General features: G+C 33.6%; 2 protein-coding genes across 4 annotated transcripts in view; one reads left to right on the top strand and one right to left on the bottom strand.

Annotated features, from left to right (window-relative positions):
• CADM2 (cell adhesion molecule 2) overlaps positions 1-22,234 on the bottom strand; it is a 1,068,777-nt gene that overhangs the window by 835,162 nt on the left and 211,381 nt on the right. The window lies entirely within an intron of this gene.
• LOC109503392 (60S ribosomal protein L7a-like) lies at positions 14,211-14,995 on the top strand. Its single transcript, XM_019839557.2, is given in 2 exon segments — positions 14,211-14,448; positions 14,451-14,995. Coding segments are annotated over 2 exon segments (783 nt in total).

The raw sequence follows: 22,234 nt of genomic DNA, 5'->3' as shown, positions 1-22,234 counted from the left end.
AATCTATCATCTACTTACTGTGGTCATCAAAGTTACTTCTTACATTTCTTTCTAAATATATTACAACTTATAGTTCTAAAATGATAACATATTGTGATATTATTATCTTTTTTATTTACATAATTTAAGTGAAACAAAGTAATTTAAGCTAATTTTCTTTAAAAAAAGCTGCATATCCTATCTACATTGGAGATCAAAAACCTTTTAAAGAGTCATAATTTTATAAAGTATACAGTTTAAAAAATAATAAAACAAAATTCTTAGGCATTTCCTTAAATTATTGATAACCATACCATGATATAACTATACAAGACAGATTTATTTCAGCTCTAAAGAAATCATCACTTTTATTTCAAAGAAATAAAATTATTTGAGAATTTTATTGTCAAATTTCAATGGCAGCATCAAAACTTCTTATAGGTATTTCTAATTTTATAGGCATTATCCATAATGTCTGCTATTAAATAAAAATAGGGAAAAATGTGTTTTAAAGGAGCTGTAAAAGATATTTTTGACAACATCATATTAAATAGGAGAATGGTATTTCTTTAACAGACTAAAAAGTCTATATTAATAAACATAGCTACATATACACGTATATACATATGTAAGTATATATATACACACATGTACATGTATGTGTCTGTGTATATATATATATACACAGACACATACATGTACATGTGTATATATATACATGTGTATATATATATACAAAATAGGTTTTCTAACATACATATACACACATATACATGTATGTGTGTGTATATATATATATATATATACACACACAGACACATACATATACATGTGTGTATATGTATATGTATGTTAGAAAACCTATTTTGCTTGGGTAGAGCTAATACAAATGGTAATGTCAGCAGTTGACAGTTAAAAATTCTATGAGAGTGGGGCGCCTGGGTGGCTCAGTTGGTCGTGTCCAGCTTTGGCTCAGGTCATGATCTCACAGTTAGTGAGTTTGAGCCCTGAGTCTGGATCTGTGCTTGCAGCTCAGAGCCTGGAGCCAGCTTCCGATTCTGTGTCTCCCTCTTTCTCTGCCCCATCCCCACTCATGCTCTCTCTGTCTTAAAAATAAATAAAACATTAATTTTTTTTTAATTTTCTATGAGAGAAAAACATGTAAAGTTTGGTTAAATCATTTGCAGAATCAATCATTCAATTTTTTTTAAATCTTCAGTTTTATAAAAACAATGAGATTATGGTTATAATGGTTAATACGAATAAACATTAATTACTTATTAGAGGGTTATTAATAAGAAAAGTCCTTTGAAGTTATTTTTACGTGGGGTTAAGTTAGAACATATACACATGTATTCAAAAAGTGAAAATGGCTAATAGTAATAGATCATTTCTTCAAGATATTTAGGTTCCAAACAGGTGTAAATTGTAAAAAGATGAGATGCACTTCATCTTATCCATACTCTTCTTCTGTTAATAAAAGTTGCTACAGGAACTTCAGTTATTGGAAATACCACACAGACCTCATATTTTACATGTTCTGCACACTTCAAAGAATTTGGATTGCCCATGAAATATGAGTTTGTGAAAATCCAAATGGAGATTTGTACCCCAATAATAATTGACCTTAAAAACCCTTTCTGGCTCTCCTTCCAACACACTAATGCATAGTTAGAAAACCACAGAAATAATAGCATAGACATATTATAATATGAATATAAATATAATCACCAATTGCTCATTTTAGCTCATTTAATGTTTTATGCACACCACAGTGCATATTAAAAATGTCATAAAAAACAGGTAGTGTGGTAGTAATAAATGTAAGACAACATGAATCATGAAAGCACAATGTATTGTAATGGATCAGTAAGGATCAAATGATGGAAAACCTAATAGAAGTTAAACCTATAAATAGCTGGGCTTCCTGCAGTGGAAGAAAATTAAGCACATAGCAATTAAAGAAGAGTGAAGACATTTAATTCGCATGGGGAGAAATAAGTGAACTAAGCTCAGTGCAGTCACGAACAATAAGAGTATCAATATATTTTATTGTTCACAGACTAAAGAAGTGATTAATGACTACTGTTGTTTTGTATGTATATATAGATATTAATATTTATGTATGTATTTTATCAAATGGCCAGTGAAAATTAAAATATAAGTCATAAATCAATAAATTCTTTTTAAAAAAATCAAACAAAATTACTGTGAAAAATTAAATGATTTTCTTTTATTGCGTCACATGAAGTTACCCAAATGACACTAGTGTGATTTATGCCTAAATTAATATATAATATTTATTGAGGGATATTGTTGCAATGTAAGCACAAACCAAAAAAAGTCTCCAAATAAAAAAATGCTATTAGCATTGTTGTGAACATGTAAGAAAGGTAAATTAAGTTGTGAATAGTCACAGATAGAGGTTATATGACCATATAAGAAAGCATAACTAAAAGAAAATCTCTCCTACAGAATGGAAATAGTCATTTTAAGATTGTTAAAAATTGTATACCAACAAATATTTAAAAATGTGAAGTGATAAATAGATAATAAGTGTTTATAAAAATGCTAGGATATTTCAGAATACTATTGCTTCTGTAAATACTCGAGAATAATTATAAAATTATAACTTCTATGAATTAGGCCAATTTGTTTCAACATATGCATTGTGTTAAATACTAAAAAGGATAAGCATAAAAGAAAAGCAGTTTAATAAGTTATACCACTGACTGTATTGCGGTAACTAGGACAAGCTTGTGATCAGCAATGCAACCTGCCCCAAGACAAAAGACATCATACAGATGATGGGTCTACAATCTCTTTATAGCACTAATGGGCCCTCAGACAATGCAAACAATCACTTTGGCAGATTACACTTTTAACCATATAAATACAGTATATGTGCTCTTAGAAGGCACCATTAAAAAAAAAGTAAAATACAGGGCAGCACTATTATAAGAAATAGACATTAAGAAACATAGACATTAAAAAAACATAACAACAGAGTTAGATAATTCTCTTATGCTTCTGTCGTTTACACTGGATACATTTAATGCCAAAAATGGAGGTGTCCCTAAATAATACTTCCCAACTCAGTGTCTAAATGAATTAGAGGAAACAGCATGGTAGAGTCAAACGTATTTGGGTGGGAGTGCCCAGTTAATAAACTATCTGTATGTTTTTAGACAAGAAACCCAATCCATTGGAGCTTTTATTTCCTCAGCTATAAAATGAAGATAATATATAGGCATAAGTTTGTCTCAACCTGTCTATCTTATTTACTTACATTTATCCCTAGTGCCAAACAGAGTGGCACAAATTATATGCTAAAATAAATTTTTCTTGGCTACAACCACTTATAATATTCCTGGTACATTGCTTTCCACTTTGCAGGCTGTGGGGTTAAGTCAACTTGTTAAACCTCCATTGTACACTACATTGATCACAGCTGTTATTATAAAACCATGTATTTAACATTGTTTTGTGTTCTTTAACCTTTAACTGGACATAAGTCCATGAGACCAAATTCATGTTGTTGTTTTTCTTTCTTTCAGTAACTCAGTAAATATATGTGCAATGTGTAAAATAAGAACACAATATATTTGATTTTTTTTCTTCAAGATTGAAAACAAAAAGAAACAAAAGGATTCTTACCAAGTTATTATGAGTATGACAGTTTCCATAATTAACAACTGCCAATGGTTGTCCTAAAACATAGAAAAAGGTTTACCCTAGGCCCATTAAGATTTCCTTCTAGGGGCACCTGGGTGGCTCAGTTGGTTGAGTATCCAACTCTTGATTTCGTCCAGCTCAGGTTATGATCTCACAGTTCATGGGTTTGAGTCTGGCATCAGGCTAGGGATTCTCTCTCTCCCTCTCTCTCTGCCCCTCCCCTGCACATTCCCTCCACCCCGCCCCCATCTTTCAAAAATAAATAAGTAAACTTGAAAAAAAGATTTCCTTCTTTACTTAAAGTCACACAATGCTAAAAATTATTTGTAATTTACTTTTATTTACCATCTAATTTGAGTCATTCATTCATTAGCAAACACTGAAGTACCTATTACCTACAAAGGAATTAAAGCAAGATGGTCCTTGCCTACATCATGCCCACAAAATTTAGCAGGAAATTGAATCATCTGATTCTCAAAAAATACCTTTGATATAATTAAGGCATTATTTTTAGCTTCCGTGTACAGATTAGTGAACAAAAACTTAGAGATGTTTAAATGACTTTTTCCAGATGATAATTAATAGGTGTCAAGGTCTTCTAAGAATAGGGTTTTTTCCACACACTGAGTTTTCCTATGCATTTTCATGTCTATTATCAACCAAAACAAGCCTTCATGTACTTCAAAATAAAAATCAATACACTGCTTTATATTATCTTTTCTAGGATAAATCATGTTATATCTGTAAAGCTCTTTATAAGTCTTCTATATGTTCTCAATTTTGCCAAATATTAAAGTTGAACTAGTCCCCTGATGAGTTACAATTTTAAAATATAAGCATCTTATAAATTATAATAAAATAAGTATTTGATTATGCTTTGAGTTGTAACTCATGACAAACTATGATGGAAGAGATACAGAAAACTAGTAGTCACTGTCATTTTAAAATCTGAATATACTGAACAAGCTATCAGAAAATTATAATTTATTTTTGTCAACACAGAAAAAAAAGCATGTACAGTGTGTTTGCTCATAGCAGTCAATGCATGAAGACACCTCATACTTTGGCACTCATTTTAAATCATGTTCAAAACCAACATGTTTAAAATGAAGGCAAGCTGTCATAAGGCAAGCTGGGGTAATAAGAGTTTGGCAATTAAAAAGCACCAGCACATTTACCAATCTGAATATTCAAGAACTGTAAATCATTAATCATAAGTAAACCACCTGCTGGGGACACTCTAACCCAGTATAAAGATTTGCCATGTGTGTAATTGTCAGTTTCAGATTGAATTTTTATCCAGGGAACAATAGTATTCAAGATTATTTGGGTGAAGTTTTTATTAATTTTGAAAATAAAAATTATTGTATCCCTCATTATACTTCAGATATTGAAATAGTCCTGTTTAAAATGACAATTGTTTTCATACCCCATTACATTTTTTATCAATTATTAAATAGCTCACTGTCATGTGATAAACCAATATTTAACCTTTTTTAAAAAACATTTTCTGCTGTTATCAAAAACAAAAATAAATCTGACTTGTTATAAGCCTAAGAGTTTTAGACAAGGCATACACTTGTCACTGATTTTTTAGCACATACATGTAAATGTATAGCCTACTTTGCTATAGACTGCAAGCAGTATATTTTTTTATTTTTTTAATATTTATTTATTTTTGAAAGAGAGACAGAGAGACAGAGCACAAGTAGGGGAGGAGCAGAGAGAGATAGAATCCAAAGCAGGCTCCAGGCTCTGAGCTGTCAGCGTAAAGCCTGACTCGGGGCTTGAACTCCCAAACTGCACTGAGAGATCACGACCTGAGGTGAAGTCAGACGCTTAACCGACTGAGCCACCCAGGTGCCCCGATTGCAAGTAGTATTTTTACAATAATTAGATACTTTTAACTCAGCTCTATGGACTGACAGTTTTCCAATCAGTTACAAAATGTGTGTGTATGTATAGATGTGTGTGCGTGTGTGTGTGTGTGTGTGTGTGTGTGTGTGTGCTTGTGTTTCTGGTTGTTGTGGCTTATTTATATTGTCAAAAATCCATTACCTCTTTTTATGATGAAATGGCTAAAAACTCCTGGTTGGGATTTAACCATTTGCAAAATTTAAAATAATTTGAATACAATAGAGGAAGACAATCTCCTTCCTCTTAATGCTTCATGCATCAAACCTAGTTTAAGCACTTCCCACATTACAGATCAGCAGTCTGCTGAGTGTTACAGAAGGCCACCACTGTTTCAGTATCCCACAAGTTAGTTTAGACCTTAGGTGGAGGACAAAGAGTTTTAGCATTCTCAAGCCAGACCCTTTGGGACTCAAAGAGACTAGATTCCCCAAAGCTTCTCATAGAGGTGGGGCAAGAAACTGAGACAGATAGGGGACATCATTTTGATTAATGAGAGGCAGGAGACTTGAAAAAGCCAAAACACAAATCTCTTCAACTGGAATCCACAGAAGTTAAGTGACTTTTACAATGCCATCAGCCTAGCTATGCAACTAAGATTTACCTTCCAAATTTATCTGCACAAAGGTTTTCCAATGTTTTCAGCATGTGCATTTGTGATATGTGCCACACTTTGAGTACTTTTAACACTAAATCCATGCTCTAGTATGTTTCCCACTGTTTCTGAAAGTTTAGATTCCATCAAGAAGACTAGCAGGACTTGTTAAAAATGCAGAATCAGGGGTCTGCCTCTGTCCTTGAGATATTTTTATTTACATTTGATGATAGCAATGCAGGTAGTTCTCAGATGAAACTTCATGAAAATACGATATGGTGCCTCCTGGAAAGCTGGGATTGCATAGCTTCTTAAACTGTATCACAAAGCTGCTGAGAGAATGGATTCCTAGGTAGCAAGCATAATGTTTCTCATGCATGAGGATTCCAAATGCGCCGTAACAGACATAGATTTCTTTCTGCCACAGCCTCTATGACATTCTAGCTTCCAAGTCATTTCATTTTGTCTCCTTATTTTTTTAATTCTTATTTCTACTGTTTATATTGTTCCTTCATCAACACGATAGTCAGACATAGGCATTTATTGTATTTCGGTCATCAGACAAAAACTTCTTTCTTTTCAAATCACCACTGTCATCACATTTGTCCTAGCAAACACCCATTTGCCTATTGGCTTTGCCCAGATTGATCATTCCCTGCAAACCCACCATACGTGTTCTTCTCTAAATGCATTTCTGATCATGCCACCCTCTTACATAAAGTGTCTCATTAGTTTCCCAATGGTTCAGAATAAACTCACTAGTCTATAAACCTTTGGTATTCCATTCTCCTCTCTTGAGCCTTATTCTGTGAGATTCTGCTCTATAAATCTCTCTGGTCCAGACTCAGTGAAAATGTTGAAGTCCCTCCCACCTGGCATATTTCTGCATGCAACAGGACTTTACAGGTGCTCTTCTCTCTAGGAGCCTACTTTATGATAAACCTAGTACTTTCTTCTTTGCCAACCAACCTATGCTCCAGATGTTAGTTCCTGAAATACTTCTACAGAGATTCTTCTCTGACTTCCCTACTGGGGTAAAGTCCCAATTTCACAAACTTCTCAACAGTACTTCATACAGCTGCAATTTTACATTTTTTGGTGTAATTATTTGATGAGTATCTGTCTCCTCCACTGTATTTTAGGTTCCACAGGGGCAGGGACAATGTCAACTTTTGCTTTCCAGAGCTTTCATAGCCAGTGTGTGGCACATTTTAAGGTGTTCAGTGGATGCATTTGTTGAATGTATGAGATGACAAGCAGATATTTTCTGTCCCTATGGAACTGGGAATTATTCTATGGACAAGAAGGTGACAAATTTTGTAAGCTGGGCATGACATAATCAGATCTGTGATGTAGGAAGATAAACCACAGCAATTGGAGAATGCACTGTAGTGGGAAAAGACTGGAAGTGAGGAAAGAAGTCTGAAGTGACTGTAGCAGCTTGGGTTAGAAAGAGTAAGGGTCCTAACAAGGAAAGTAGCAATGGGATGGAGGGTTGTGGAGCAGGGATACTAGTGTTTGAGGGAAATGTAGGAATAATGGGAATCATGATAAGTTCATACCCTGAAACAAGGTGAATGAGATATCAGGACATTCTATCATGTAAAGAGAAGCAGATTTTGGAGAAAAGTAAAATTCTTGGTTAAAAACAGTGAGTTATCCATGCTAAACTTTGCCAATTATTATGAATATAGTCACTGCTCAAAATCTATCACCTCAGCATTAAAGTAGACATTGAAATGAGGAAAAGGAACTATCATACCCTTGATATCATCCTTCTAACTATTCAGTTCAAAAAATTGGAGTCCTACAACTAATTTACAAAATCCTGTGAATCCTACAGAATATATCTCATCTCTTGTATTTTAATACCTGTTTGCCATATCAAGTTTCTTAGAAGTATAGCCATACTTCCTTATTTACACTGTCATTATTTCCAGAACCTCAAACCCTCCTTACTTTGACCATGAAAGGCTGCAGCGTCTCCCTTTCTCCATATAGTTTCTCTATCTCTTAATTTACTGGCTAACAATCCATCATTCATTATCCTGCCAGACTGTGTTCTTTAAATGCTGCTTTCATCTTAAAATAACTTGTAATTGTTCTCTGTTGTCTTACACATCTAAGTCAAATTTGGTCTTTTTACAGTCCTTAAAAAAAGACCTGTCTTAACTGTCTGTTCTACAACATGAACCTATAATAAGTTAAATCCTATGGTTCCATGCTAGCCCCACTTTTCTCTCCTCCTCTTCTCTTGCTCCACGTCAGTGATATCAGCATGAGAAGTGCATGGTAAAAACCATAACCTCCCATTTCCTTCACAAATATTTCCACCTTTTCCCATTTTAAACCAGTCTCTACTTGTTCACTTTCTGAAACAGGTACACACTTATTCTGAAACTCTCTATCTGCATTCCCACTTGAAATCTCTTTGGGGTTCCTTCCTACTCCTGCACTTCTTGGCAGCCCAGTTGGCATGTAACAAGGCATTTAGCACATGCCACGTACTCAGTGTCTTCTCTTAGGGATGACTAAGGAAGATAAGTGCTTGTGAACGCCTAAGGAGAACAACAACAACAACAAAAACAACAACAAGTTGGTATTTCCTAAATGATTTCAATGTCAACAGGACACATAGAAATACACTACTGAGAATAACGGGAAGATGAGTGCTGTTTTTACCAAATAATTGAATTCTAAAATTCAATTCTTTTGTTTAAAAGTTGAGCAAGAAGCATTAGAATTTCCCAGCAAAGTACTACTTCAGATCTTGAAGATTCAATTTTGTGTATCATAATTGTGCCATCTAGTATACCCTGAAGTTGATTTGATGGGCCTCTAATTTCTGCTCTTATGCTCGACAATGTGATGTATTTTTCTCTTAGTATGAATGATTTATTATAAGTTGTCAATAAATATATCATTTTACAAGTAAAATTACATTTCATATGAACAATTGAGTTTATGAGACATTGTGACAACAAAGTTAGATGTGTTTTGTGTATTTAGTGACATATAGTTTCTTTGTCTTATTCTCTGTACAGAAGCAGCTCTTCCATAGCATGAATCTGCATATGGAGGCCTTCCAGAGATCACAAGTTTTCTGTTAGTTAAAATAAACTGCTCCAAAAATTAAGAAAACAGAATCTCTGATGATGAGGATTTGGGAAAAGTTAATCATTTAGGTTTTCTGAATTTAGTATGCCTTATACCTCAATTAGTCATGTAACATATTTATACATTCATTTATTCATTCACCCATTCATTCAACAGCTATTTGGATATGTAGTGGAGTGTAAAACTGACAAAGTCTCTGCCCTTATTGTGCCTTTATTCAGAGCCATTGATTTTTTTAATGTTTATTTATTTTGAGAGAGAGAAAGAGAGAGAACACAAGCAGAAAAGGAGCAGAGAGAGGGAGAGGGAGAATCCCAAGCACTCACTATGCTGTCAGTGCAGAGACCAACACGGGGCTCAGTCTCAGGAGGCTTGAGATCATGACCTGAGCAGAAATGGAGAGTCGACTACTTAACATACTGAGCCTCTGAGGCACCCCTAGAGCCATTGCTTTGTTATCAGATGCTATGATGTAATTAAACTACAATCTACTTAGATTGTATATATCACAAATATATCACTGTTGATGAATGACTCAAAAAAAAAAAAAAGGTATGAGCTATCTATACGTATACAAATAAAAGAACATGTGATACAGAGCAAGATTTTCCATTAGGTTATATGAAAAGAAAGTAATAGGTAACCCTAAAAGGATGTAACTTTACATAGCTATTAATTTTACAATGATAATTGTTAGCTTCCTGGCCAGTATCTGTTCTAAGGACTTCTATTTGTTTATATATGTGTTTGCCCATAAAATATCATTTACCTATACTGATAACAAAGCACAATAACCTATACAATTCTGTTTTCTAAAAGTAAAATTTGAAATAAAAAAAAATAGTCACTACACATTTTATCTTTTTACATATCTGTATTTTGACTCTTTTTTAAAGATCAAATTAAATAAACACTAGGGATTTTATATGTACTTGACTAATTAATTGGCGCAGTTACCAATCTCATTGCATTTATTAAGAAAACTTTATGAGAACAATAAATCCTAGTTCATCAGGGGAAATTAAAACTTATGGAAGTTAGTAAGAAATAATAATCACTGCATTCTACAAGTTGAAGATGGCAGCACATAAGAGGACACATTCCCTTGTTACATTCAATGATTCAGATTTGATGTACATTAATTTGCTCAATACTCTCCTATCACTTCTTTTCTCTGCCTTCTTTAAAAATGCCCTACTCAAAATTATCACCTTTTAAATTTCTGCAGGCATTGATTTTGTGTGAGTTTAGGGAATAATATAATTTCACGGGCAAATTTCACTTGTAATTTCCTTAATTCATTTTAAGTCCAAACCCAATACAGCCAATGCATTCAAATACAACACATTGGGTAAGGCAAAGAGTGTCAATTTCAACAGATGCATGTGCCTATTAGGTTTCTGGTTTAAGATGATTGAAAAGAGTAGTTACAAAACTTCACAGAAGTTAGAAAAAAAAGATGTGGCGAAAGAAAACAAAAGATATTTTTTAAAGGAAAAAAGTACATAATCACATAAAGAAAATAAAAACTTCAGCTTTAGAAGAGAACAGACATCCTACTGAGGACTCTGTGGCAGACAGCTTCTAAAATGACCCTTTAGTGTTCCTTGTCTTTGAATATTCCTCTGTTTTTGAGGGTGGTCGGGACCTAGAGACTGATTTCTAAAGAATACAATGTATAAAATAATAGGATGTCACTTCCAGGATTAGGTTACAAAATATTCTGCCTTTTGTCTTGCTCACTCTCTCTGGCTCTCTTTTCCTTTTGCTGAGGGAAACCAGCTGTTATGTGTGAACTGCCCAATAGAGAATTGAATCTCTGGACAATAGTCATGGAGGACCTGTGTCAACAGGACCTGTGTCAACAGTCAAGTGACAGAGTGAGCTTGGACATGGACTTCATTTGAGCCTTGAGATGACTGCTACCCTAACCTATACCTTGATTATACAGCTTTGGGAGAGCCTTTCAACCAGAGGTCCCAGCTAAATCTTGCCTAGATGCCTGACTCATAGAAATTAAGAGAAAATAAATGTTTATCATTTTAAAAGGACCATCTTTTACTTTATTTATTCAGAGTTATCTGTGCCTATGCACATCCATGCATTTTCTGTTAAAATAGTAAGCTTCTGGAGGACAGGCAAAGTAGTATCTAACAAGTTTTGTACACTGTTTACTTCAGAACATAAGTGCATATCAATTATTTAATGTGTCCTCCTGATAAGCATAATAGATTTTTCTATCAAAATGAGCTACTGATTGGAACTTAAATTACCTAAATAATTATTTCAAATCCCTGATTCACTTTAACTTTTGATTATTGGGTATGCAAAATTACTTATTCAAGGTTTGGACTTCTTCCACTTGTCACTTAGAAAAAGAAAAGAAAAGAAAAAAACCCTGCAACCTAAATTTGAGAAATGGAAAGTTGATACCAAATCCTCTGTAATCTGTCAGAGGAAAACAACTCCCTTTCAAGTCACAAAAAACCAAAAGCATGAAATGCCATTCTACATGGTTTCACTTACAGTTAATTCCATAAATTGTGATTAGTTTGAATATATGTAATATTAATAGCTAACTTTCTGCGTCAACAGATTCAAACTTCAAAACTCTTGTCTATTTGCTCTTCATTTTTAAAATGCTTGCTTAAAAGATATTATATCAAGGGCTTTTCATGCTTAGAAAAAGACAGATAACCAAATGTAATCCTACAATAATATTTCTGCTCAAACTAGGTTACACTGATTGACATGTACAGGATATTTTTATGAGCAAACAAATATGAAAAAAAGAAATACACATATTGAATTTCAGATATTCTGAAAATAAAATGTCTAACTATATGAACTATGTAACAGTATAATAAATCCCTGTACCTATACTATAGAAAACAATAAACAGAAAATATCCCGAGCAAATACATAAATAATCATATCTTCATAAAATTATCATTCTCATATTTTAAAAAATATATTTTGTGTACTTACAATGAGTCAAAATCCACAACTGGAACTGATAAACTTATCTCGTTGATATATAATAATTATGTGGTTACTTAAATATGTATTTCTGAAAAGGTTTATCAGCTATCAAAATGGTTTGTTCATGCATATAGTATTTAGACAAAAACAACAAATAATTTGTTAAAATATGACAGCAAAGAAAAGTTATGCTGAAAATATTTTACAGATATGTGTCTTTTATAGGCTTCTGCTATAGAAATTAAATCATATCCAATAGAAATTATAATTAGCACTTAATGTCATTAACTAAATTATTTAACATATGAATTAATATTTCTAGGATCAAAATTTTAAGCATTGACATGTTTTGATATATCTCATTAATTTTTATAATTATTGAATCTAAACATCAATTGTAACTCACGTCACTGTTTTATGTACTTGTAAGAGAAAAATACCACCGATTAAACTCTGATACACTAGAGATGCTTCACAATTCAGTATGTTAAAATATTTTTTAAAAGTGTATGTTATTTCAATGAAATATGACAATTACTTTATATAGCTATAAAATACTATAACAAAGCTTAAAGGTCTGCAGAGATCTGATGAAGGAATATGTTTATGCTTTTTAAAAATCCACTGAAATTACTTTTTTCAACTACTATATTTTTTAGACAAGAGTTTCTATTTCTGCACTTCAAAAATCCACATTAGTTTTTAATGAACATCAATTACACTTCAATTTTTCATATTACTCATGAAAGAAAATAATTTAGACTCCTTTACAGAACTGCCAATTGCAATTTACCTTGGCTCTTTCAGGCAAGAGCAGGTTCATAAATCAGCAAGTTAAGCATTTACTAAATGACAAAGAAACAAAATTACAAATGAATAAAATAATCCAATATTTTCCTTCAAATAACAAATTTAATATAGTTTTAGTAAAGAGGTTCCTAAAACTTATGATGGGACATTTCTATTTTGTATCTGAGTTGTATTATTGGGAGAACTCTCAAAAAAAACATAAAAAGTATTTTTTGAAAAATAATTGATATTACATTGTTTTAAAATTTCAGTGACTAGAAAGTCTCTAACTATTGGGCAATCTTTAAAACAATAGCAGGTTAAATATTATCTTGGTGGCCTACAAAACATAGATATGATAGAATTTTTATTCCCACTTCCTAAACCATGCAATTTCATTACAAAGAAAGGCTGTATGTTTTAATAAGAAGAGCTGACTTTGGGTTCTGGGTTAGGACCCTGAACATCAGTTTCCTTAACTGTGAGATGTACATTCTATCATATTTTTTTTAAGAATTAAATAATGTGTATAAAGACTCTAGTTCAGTGCCTTCCATTTAATTGGTGTTCACTATAAAAGGAACTTGCATTATTTTACAAGAACATAAGGAGACACCTCATATAGTAACCATTCTACAAACACTAACACAATTACAATTTTTCAAAGTATATTAAAGCAAAAAAACTCACCTTCCTTAAATATATTCATAGAAATTATCTGTCATTTTAGCTCTATAATATAAACACACAATTAAATACAAGTACATACATGTAATTTATCAGTCAGCCTAGTCAGCGTCCCTTAGGGGCCATTTGGTAGTATCTGAAGACATCTTCGATTGTCAGGACTGGGAGGGTCTCATACTGGCATCCAGTGTGTACAGGCCACGGGCACTGCTAACATTCTAAGGTGAATGAGACTGTCCTCAATACAAGGAATATCCAGCCCCAAATCTTAATTGTGCTGTGGTTGAAAAGCGTTGCCCTAAATGTTTCTGTGGGCAGCCATTCAACTATGTAAAGAAATAAATTATGATGAGTATAATAAAAGAGCATGCCTGAGGTAAAAATGTTTCTACAGATTTTTCTTATTATGAAATTTGTTTTTAATTGAAGATTGTTTAAAAGCAGTTTGCACTTTCTCCTCCAGCCATCCGAGATGCTTCAAGGAAAGAAACCTAAGGAGAAAAAGATGGTCCCAGCCCTTGCTGTCATGAAGAAGGTGGTCAGTCCTCTGTTTGAGAAAAGGCCCAAGAATTTTGGCACTGAACAGGACATCCAGCCCAAAAGGGGCCTCACCTGCTTTGCCAAATGGCCCCACTACATCCGGCTTCAGAAGCAAAGGGATATTCTCTATAAAGGTCTAAAAGTGCCTCCCATGATTAACCAGTTCACCCAGGCCTGGACCACGAAATAGCCACTCAGATGCTTAAGCTGGCTCACAAATACAGACCAGAGACAAAGCAAGAGAACAAGCAGAGACTGTTGGCTTGGGCTGAGAAGAAAACTCTTGGCAAAGGGGATGTCCCCACTAAGAGACTGCCTGTCCTTCAAGCTGAGGTTAATACTGTCACCACCTTGGTGGAAAATAAGAAGGCTCAGCTGGAAGTGATTGCACATGATGTAGATCCCATTGAGCTGGTTGTCTTCCTGCCTGCCTTGGGTAGTAAAATGAGGGTTCCCTACTGTTTTATCATCTAGAAGGACAGGCCAGGGGCATCTGGTCCACTGGAAGGCTGCACCACTGTTGCCTTCACACAGGTTAACTCAGAAGACAAAGGAGCTCTGGCTAGGCTGGTGGAAACCATCAAGACCAATGACACTGGCAGATATGATGAGATCTGCTTTCACCTGGGAGACAACATTCTGGGTCCAAAGTTGGTGCCTCACATTGCCAAGTTGCAAAAAGCAAAGGCTAAAGAATTGGTCACCAAACCGGACTAAGTGTACACTGTTGATTTTTCTGTATGTAGAAGTAATAAAAAATTCTCTTTCACAAAAAATGGTGGGGGTTGCTAATGTCATAATGTTATCTACTTGTTAGTCTCTGAGCTTTAGATTGTGTGGTATTGTAAATTTTCTTTTCAAAATCTAGTTTGTGACCAGTCGCACCATTCCACGATTGCTCTGGAAGGCAATTCTAAGCTCTTTCCTAGATGTTCCAAGATGATAATTTCAGTGGATTTGTCTCATTTCCCAGTCTCAAAGGGAAAGAGAAAAAAATAATATTCATAACAAATCTAAGGATTTATCAGATGTCACCAACTGCCACCTCCTTCTATTCTAGTTTAAAATACTTTTTAAAATCTTCTTTATTGCCAGCAACTATGTCCCTGCAACCATATTTAATGCCTGTGTCGTATCAAATCCCTTCTGATGCATACTGTCTTACCATAGCAGGACCTTCTACCTATCAGGCACTCTAATAAATGCCACATAGATCAAGCTAAATTGCCATACCACCTTCCTTCTAAAAGCTCCAGAATGACTTCTGTGGCTGAAGAATAATCAATTACTTACTCAATTCAATTCAACAAATATTTATTAAGCATCCATTCATTTTTGTGTTTTCTCCCCTTGAGGGCTGCTGTCCTTAAGAGCAGCTGGAAGCAAATGGCTTCCATTTATTAAAGACTTTTATTTTAAAGATGCTTAAGTGCAGTTCACAGCTCTTCAACTGCTCTTACCAAATCCTCAGAGGCTCCATTGTGGAGGAAATTCATGTTTTATCATACAGAAACAAGAGTAATGTGTTCCATTTTCATTTGGTCAAGAAAATATCAGCATTATAACTAGGGGAGGGATGTACAGAGTAGACAAGGCATGTCTAAATATGTCATATATTACTATTATAAATAAGCTTATATACTCATTGATAATGTGAATTTATCTTTCCAAATGTTATCTATGTTAACTCTTATGCTGCATATTATAAGAAAAAACGCTTTATTTTGTTTATATTTTAATTACTCCTGATTTATATCAAGGTTTAGATAATACAAAAGACTGTTAAGTGTTTTGGATAACATATGCTTCTATTTCCAATAAGGACCATCATATTTTCCCTTTTTCTCCTGAGGAGCACCAAGAGTAGCTGGATGCCAATCTTAAAATAAATATTCTTTATTTGGATCAATATATAGATGATTTCTTCCAAGAACATTAGTCACAGTACTGCTGGGAACTGTCTCCAGATTTATCCCAGCCAAAAAAAAAAAAAAAAAGATAGAGCATCTTCTCTAGAGAACCCTTGTGGGTTCTTTTCTCCCACCTTGGAGTTCAGAAGACTACTCCCACTACATTCTCTTGGGGATGTCAAAAATAGTACCCTATCTGTCATCTGTCTTGGAGCCAGGGCTATGTTTCTCTTATAGGAGACTTATAGCTTTAGCATTCTGTAAGGTCGTTTCAAAGTCAACGTGCTGAGTCTGTCTGAGGCTACTACTGAAGACACCACCAGAGCACTTGTTTTCCCTTGGTTTAAACCATCAAAGTTCTGAGTAGAACTTATCCACCTAGTAGTGAAGAACTGCAGTCTAGGATGTTTATCTTTACTTACCTAATCTTTGATACTCTTCATAAACTTAAAAATAAGGGTTTATTACAACCACCAATGATACACTTATTGCCCACACAATATACTTCATTTTTTACAGCATGGTATTAAAATCTCTTACCAATCTGATTTTAACTGAGTTCTCTAGATGTTCTCCTCTCCTGGGTGCTTGTAAGAAATTATTTTATGTTCTGTTTTTTTTTTTTTTTTTGAGCATGGTCTTCTTTACACTACACTTTTGATGTTATGTCTCAAATACCTTTTAAAATTAGTATTTTTCTAACAAGAGGAACTATATGTACCACCATAGTGCCTAAGACTACAATTTGTACACAGTAGAAATTTAACAATGTTTGAGGAACTGGAAATAAGCAAAATGAAAGAAAACACAGTGCTATGTTTTCATTATAAAAAGGGAAAAACAAATAAAGTATTGACTCATTTCTCAGCCCTGAAAGGCTACCTGTAGTTCAAGGAATGATGGCATTAGGACAACTATTCTTTTTGAATTATCCCACTGACCAAAAGACTCACCTGCATTTCTTTCCAAATTAACTGGCTTCTTAACCATTAGGAAACATGTTCACAAATCCATTGAAACTCTTGTACCAAAGGTCATTTAGAGTCTCCCCCAAATCTAAATATCTTATTTCTTATCTTTATCAATGTCCCTGCTGATGTTTGCCTCTCACACATACATCTTAAACCATTTCCATTACAAGACTTCGTATCTTCTAAAATTCAGGTCTCACTAAGTAAATGCTTACTAAATTGACTGCATTGAGTTGTAATATCCTCTTACTATATCATCACTGTCACAATAATAAGAAACATACCCCATTCCTTATTTTAAAACTGTGTTCTGAAAATTGGGCCTTACATTATAGATTTCACAATCTATAGAGCATAAGGTAGTATTAAAATCAAATAAGTAAATATTACTCTTTTCATAAAGCACAATATAATTCAACTTTTTATGAAACAGTAAAATTTATGAAGAGACTGTTTTCTTATCTTCAAATCTAAACATACACAAAATAGCCATTAATTCAAATAGCTGTCTCAGCAGAAAGAGCTTTTTGAAGGCACTTGTGGGATTGGGCTAATCATCAGCAAGTTAGAAAGTGTCTCAGGAATGGAAATTACTGTGCATCTGGCTTCTCCCAGAAATCAGCTACATAATACATTGAAATGGAACATATTGCCTGTTAATTTTTTTTTCTTTGTGAAATCTTTAAATAAATTTGGAGAAGATATTACCCTATCATGCTTTCTCATAGGATAATATTTCAGGACCACAACTACAAACAAGAACAACAGAATGTATTACACAAACATGTTCTATTTTTATCTTTGTTGGTATTAATAATCACATGCAGCATTCATTTATAGAAGTGAATTTTTCATGGAAAATAATAAAAGTGTGTTCATGGTTCAGTAAGTGAATTTTGGATGCATAACCACACTTGACAGATTTTAGCCTCTAATGCCTTAATCCTTCCCCAGCATCACTGATGCAATCTCTGAAAAGCTAAGTATTAATTTGAGAGTATCATTTTTGTTTACATCATCTGGAAAGGAGGATTCAGAGCGCATCTTGTGTAAATTGCAATTATACATAGCATACTTTTTAGAGCCATTTTCATATAATATTTTACATAATTGAATTGTATTCACTTGATTTGGGGGGGCATGGGAATTAATGATACATTCTAAACATGATTCACTACAATTTAAATAAAGCAACTTGACTTTTAAACAGCAATAAAATACTTATAAAACTTAGGGAAAGATAAATTTTCATTGCAGATTAAAAATGAGAGCTTTACAAGAAAATAATGAAAGAACTAGGATTTCTAAAGCATTTGACTAAAAACTATTGATATTTTTAATCCATCATTTTAAATTTATTTTGACATAATTTTTGTTTTGCAAAAGAGATGCAGTGACAGTATAGAGGGTTCCATATATCCTTATCCCAGTTTCCCCTAATGTTAGATCTTACAGACTTATAGTATATTAAGAATTAATATTTTATGTTCTTGGGCCCAAGCCAAGAAATCATGTTGCATTTATTTGTCATCTCTCTTTAGTCTCTTAAAATCTGTGATTCCTTGTCATTGACACTTTTGAGGAGTAATGGTTAGGTATTTTGTAGAATGCCCCTCAACATAGGATTGCCAAATGTTTTCTCATGATTAGATGGGGTTATGGATTTTAAGGTAGAATACTAAAAGGAGAAATTACTTTCCTATCGTATCATATTATTGGGTACAGATAACAAGGTAGCATTACTGATTAATTTGGATGTCTTGATTAAGGTAGTATCTGCCAGGTTTCTCCAGCATTTTTCTCTTTCTAGATTCTGTTGGAAGTGAGCCACTAAATCCAGCCCTCACTGAAGAGGAGGAGAATTAAGCTTCTCATCCTGAAGGAAGTAGTTTCAAAGAATTGTGGTTATATGTTATAAACACTACAATCAATAAGTATTTTGGGGGAGACCCATGAAGCTATGTATATATTCTATTTCTCCTTATAAATTTGCCATTAATTTAGCCTTTACCATTTCATTTCCTATTAATATTGATATATTATCTATATAAGAATATATATTTGCATATGTGATATGTATTATTTAATATATATTACATTTAAAAAATAAATAATGACATATTTAAAAAATATATAAAGTGTTTATATACTTTCAAATTAAAAGTGCATATATATGTTTTTAATTCTTCTCTTAGACATTTGATTTATATCATCTTATCCCCATATCTCCTATAGAATTCCTATGGGGAAATTGTGGGCAATGCTATATATATATGGGATAGGATAAGAAAGGGAAGCATTTTTAAAGAAATCAGTGGGAATTTTTTTCTGTTGATACACTTCTTGATATCTCTACAAAAGTTTAAGAAAATAGTGAATAATTAGGAAATGCAAATTTTCCCATGGAGGGACTTCAAACAGTCTGCACTAAATTTACACTAAATATTCCCTTATTCATTGAGAGAACTTCCCCAAGGTTTTTTTTAAAGGTGTGATACCTTGACATTTAATTTTCAATTTCTATGCTATCCACTCTGAAAGAATTTCATTAACTCTTCCCTCTTTCCCTCTCCAAAGTAACTCCCTCTCTCTTTTTTTTTTTTTTTTTTAATTTTTTTTTTCAACGTTTTTATTTATTTTTGGGACAGAGAGAGACAGAGCATGAACGGGGGAGGGGCAGAGAGAGAGGGAGACACAGAATTGGAAACAGGCCCCAGGCTCCGAGCCATCAGCCCAGAGCCTGACGCGGGGCTCGAACTCCCGGACCGCGAGATCGTGACCTGGCTGAAGTCGGACGCTTAACCGACTGCGCCACCCAGGCGCCCCAACTCCCTCTCTTTTAACTCTCTCTAACTCTCTCTAACTAAGTGCCCCGTTCTGGTGTCAATTCTAGGCATATGTGGAAGGAATCTATTCAAAAACCATCTTTTAATCTCTTCAGTACATAGATTTGAAACAGATAGTAACTCACTCTAAATATTTTATACTACTCACAATTTATTACAAAGAAATACTATCCTAATATGGCCCCAATACTATATATTCAGAGGCACTTAGATTGCATTCATGTTTTTAGAACGTTTAATGCTACATTTAATGCATATATGGAAGGAAAATAACTGCTCTCTACACTTATTTATAATATCTCCTAGTGTTACATAAAATTGTTATGCAGATGGTAGCTGCCTATATATGGGATTATATACTTATATACTATTATATACTTACATACTTATTTCTCAACATGAGTACAGGCAAACTTTTTGCATTTCTAATATTAAATCTCTAATCAAAATCACACTAAAACAAAACAGTTTGAAAGTAAATGGCCACCCACTCATACACATACAGGAGAATCTAGCTCCTCTATACCAAGAATGGTTAATGGGGTATTTCTCCCCAGTAGTTTTTGACTATCACTTTGCACATGGAATAACTGAAAAAAATATTGTATATATACAAGTGAGTCACAATAGATGAACAAGTATTCTTGTTATGTTAAAATTTTAGACAGTTATTATTTCCTAGGACTTGTTAGGCCTAAGTAGGATAGACAAACTATTGCCATGGAAAGATAAGGAGCCCATACCATCCTGTATGTACATGTTCTCTCATGGCCAAAGTTCGGTGGCCACAGCTTTATGTCTGCAGAGCCTCATTAATGGTCAGTAGGATTTTGGTTTCAAAAACATACATTCATGCTTATGTTTAGTATCAAAGATTGCTGTTCAGGTTTGCTTCTCTGTGCAAGGTGGCATCTCATCACTTCATATTCATTTGGTCTCAGAACTGAAATCCTGTCAACTCCAGTGCTACATGCGTATCTAAAGTAGAAAATAATTTTTCCAGCTTTATCTTTTGTGATAGTTTCATCAAACAGATATCAAAAGCCTACAGAGCATTAGTCAGGGACAGGGTGATTAGTTTCTCTCTTTATGGATGGGTAATTAATATAAAAAGGATGGAAAAAATCCTTAATCCCATTACACTTGATCCATCATTTAGCAATGCTTTTTGACTCTTCAAGGTAAAATCTGCATGTGAATTTCCCCAAAGCAATCAAGTCGTCAGTTTCATAAAATTATAAAACCCCACAGCAAACTGCACATCACTGATAGAAAAAAGTGAGGTTTCTGACATTCATCTTAGAGTATCTCATTGAATAAAACTGTTTCAAAGATATCGCTTTTAAAATTATTCCTAATAGAATTGACCTAATTTTGCCTTAGCTTATACAATCCAAGGATAAAGGCAATACCTGCGTAACAGAAAACATAGTATATCAAAAGAAGTCTAGATACAAATCTACAGATCATCTTTATGAGTTGGAAAAGGGTTATGGTTCATAGTGATTGTAGTATTACAAAGTGACAGGGCAACCTATTGCATGATAAGACAAGCCTTTCTCAGAATACTCAAGATAACTTTTCAAAACCTATTAAATGAATCTATCAAAATTTTGCATTGGTCTAATCCATAGTTTTAAATATCATTGATTTGTTTTCTTGACTATTTCAATTTTCTAATGGTCCATGTATCATAATATTAGGATATGACTCCGATCAACTATTGTATCATTTATACAAATTGTTAGATGTGACACACACACACACACACACTTTTATCAGAATTTCCTTTACCTTCATTACTCTGCTCTTTGTATTATTTCATTTTCCACTGGAATAAATAATCATCTCTCTTTTTAATTGAGGTAATATATACAGAACATAAAATTTACCATTTTAACAATTTTAAGTGACATTAAGCACCCTCATTCTAGAACTTCATATTCCCCTACTGAAACTCTGTACTCTTTAAACATTAATTCCCCATTTCTCCCTCCCCTCAGATCTTGGTAACTACCATCCTACTTTCTCCTCCTAACAATATGACTACTCTAGGAACCTCATATAAGAGGTTCTTTTGTGAGTGGCGTATTTCTCTTGGCATATCTCCAAGGTTCAGTCCTTGAATTTTATTTATGTACCACATTTCCTTAGAAATTAATGGACACTTGGGTTGCCTCTACCTTTTGGCTATTGTAAGTAATGCTGCTATGAAAATGGGCATATGCA

The sequence above is a fragment of the Felis catus genome, chromosome C2 (genome assembly GCF_018350175.1).
Source record: "Felis catus isolate Fca126 chromosome C2, F.catus_Fca126_mat1.0, whole genome shotgun sequence".
In the NCBI taxonomy this organism is placed as follows: Eukaryota; Metazoa; Chordata; class Mammalia; order Carnivora; family Felidae; genus Felis; species Felis catus.
This window is presented reverse-complemented; position numbering and strand designations above follow the sequence as displayed.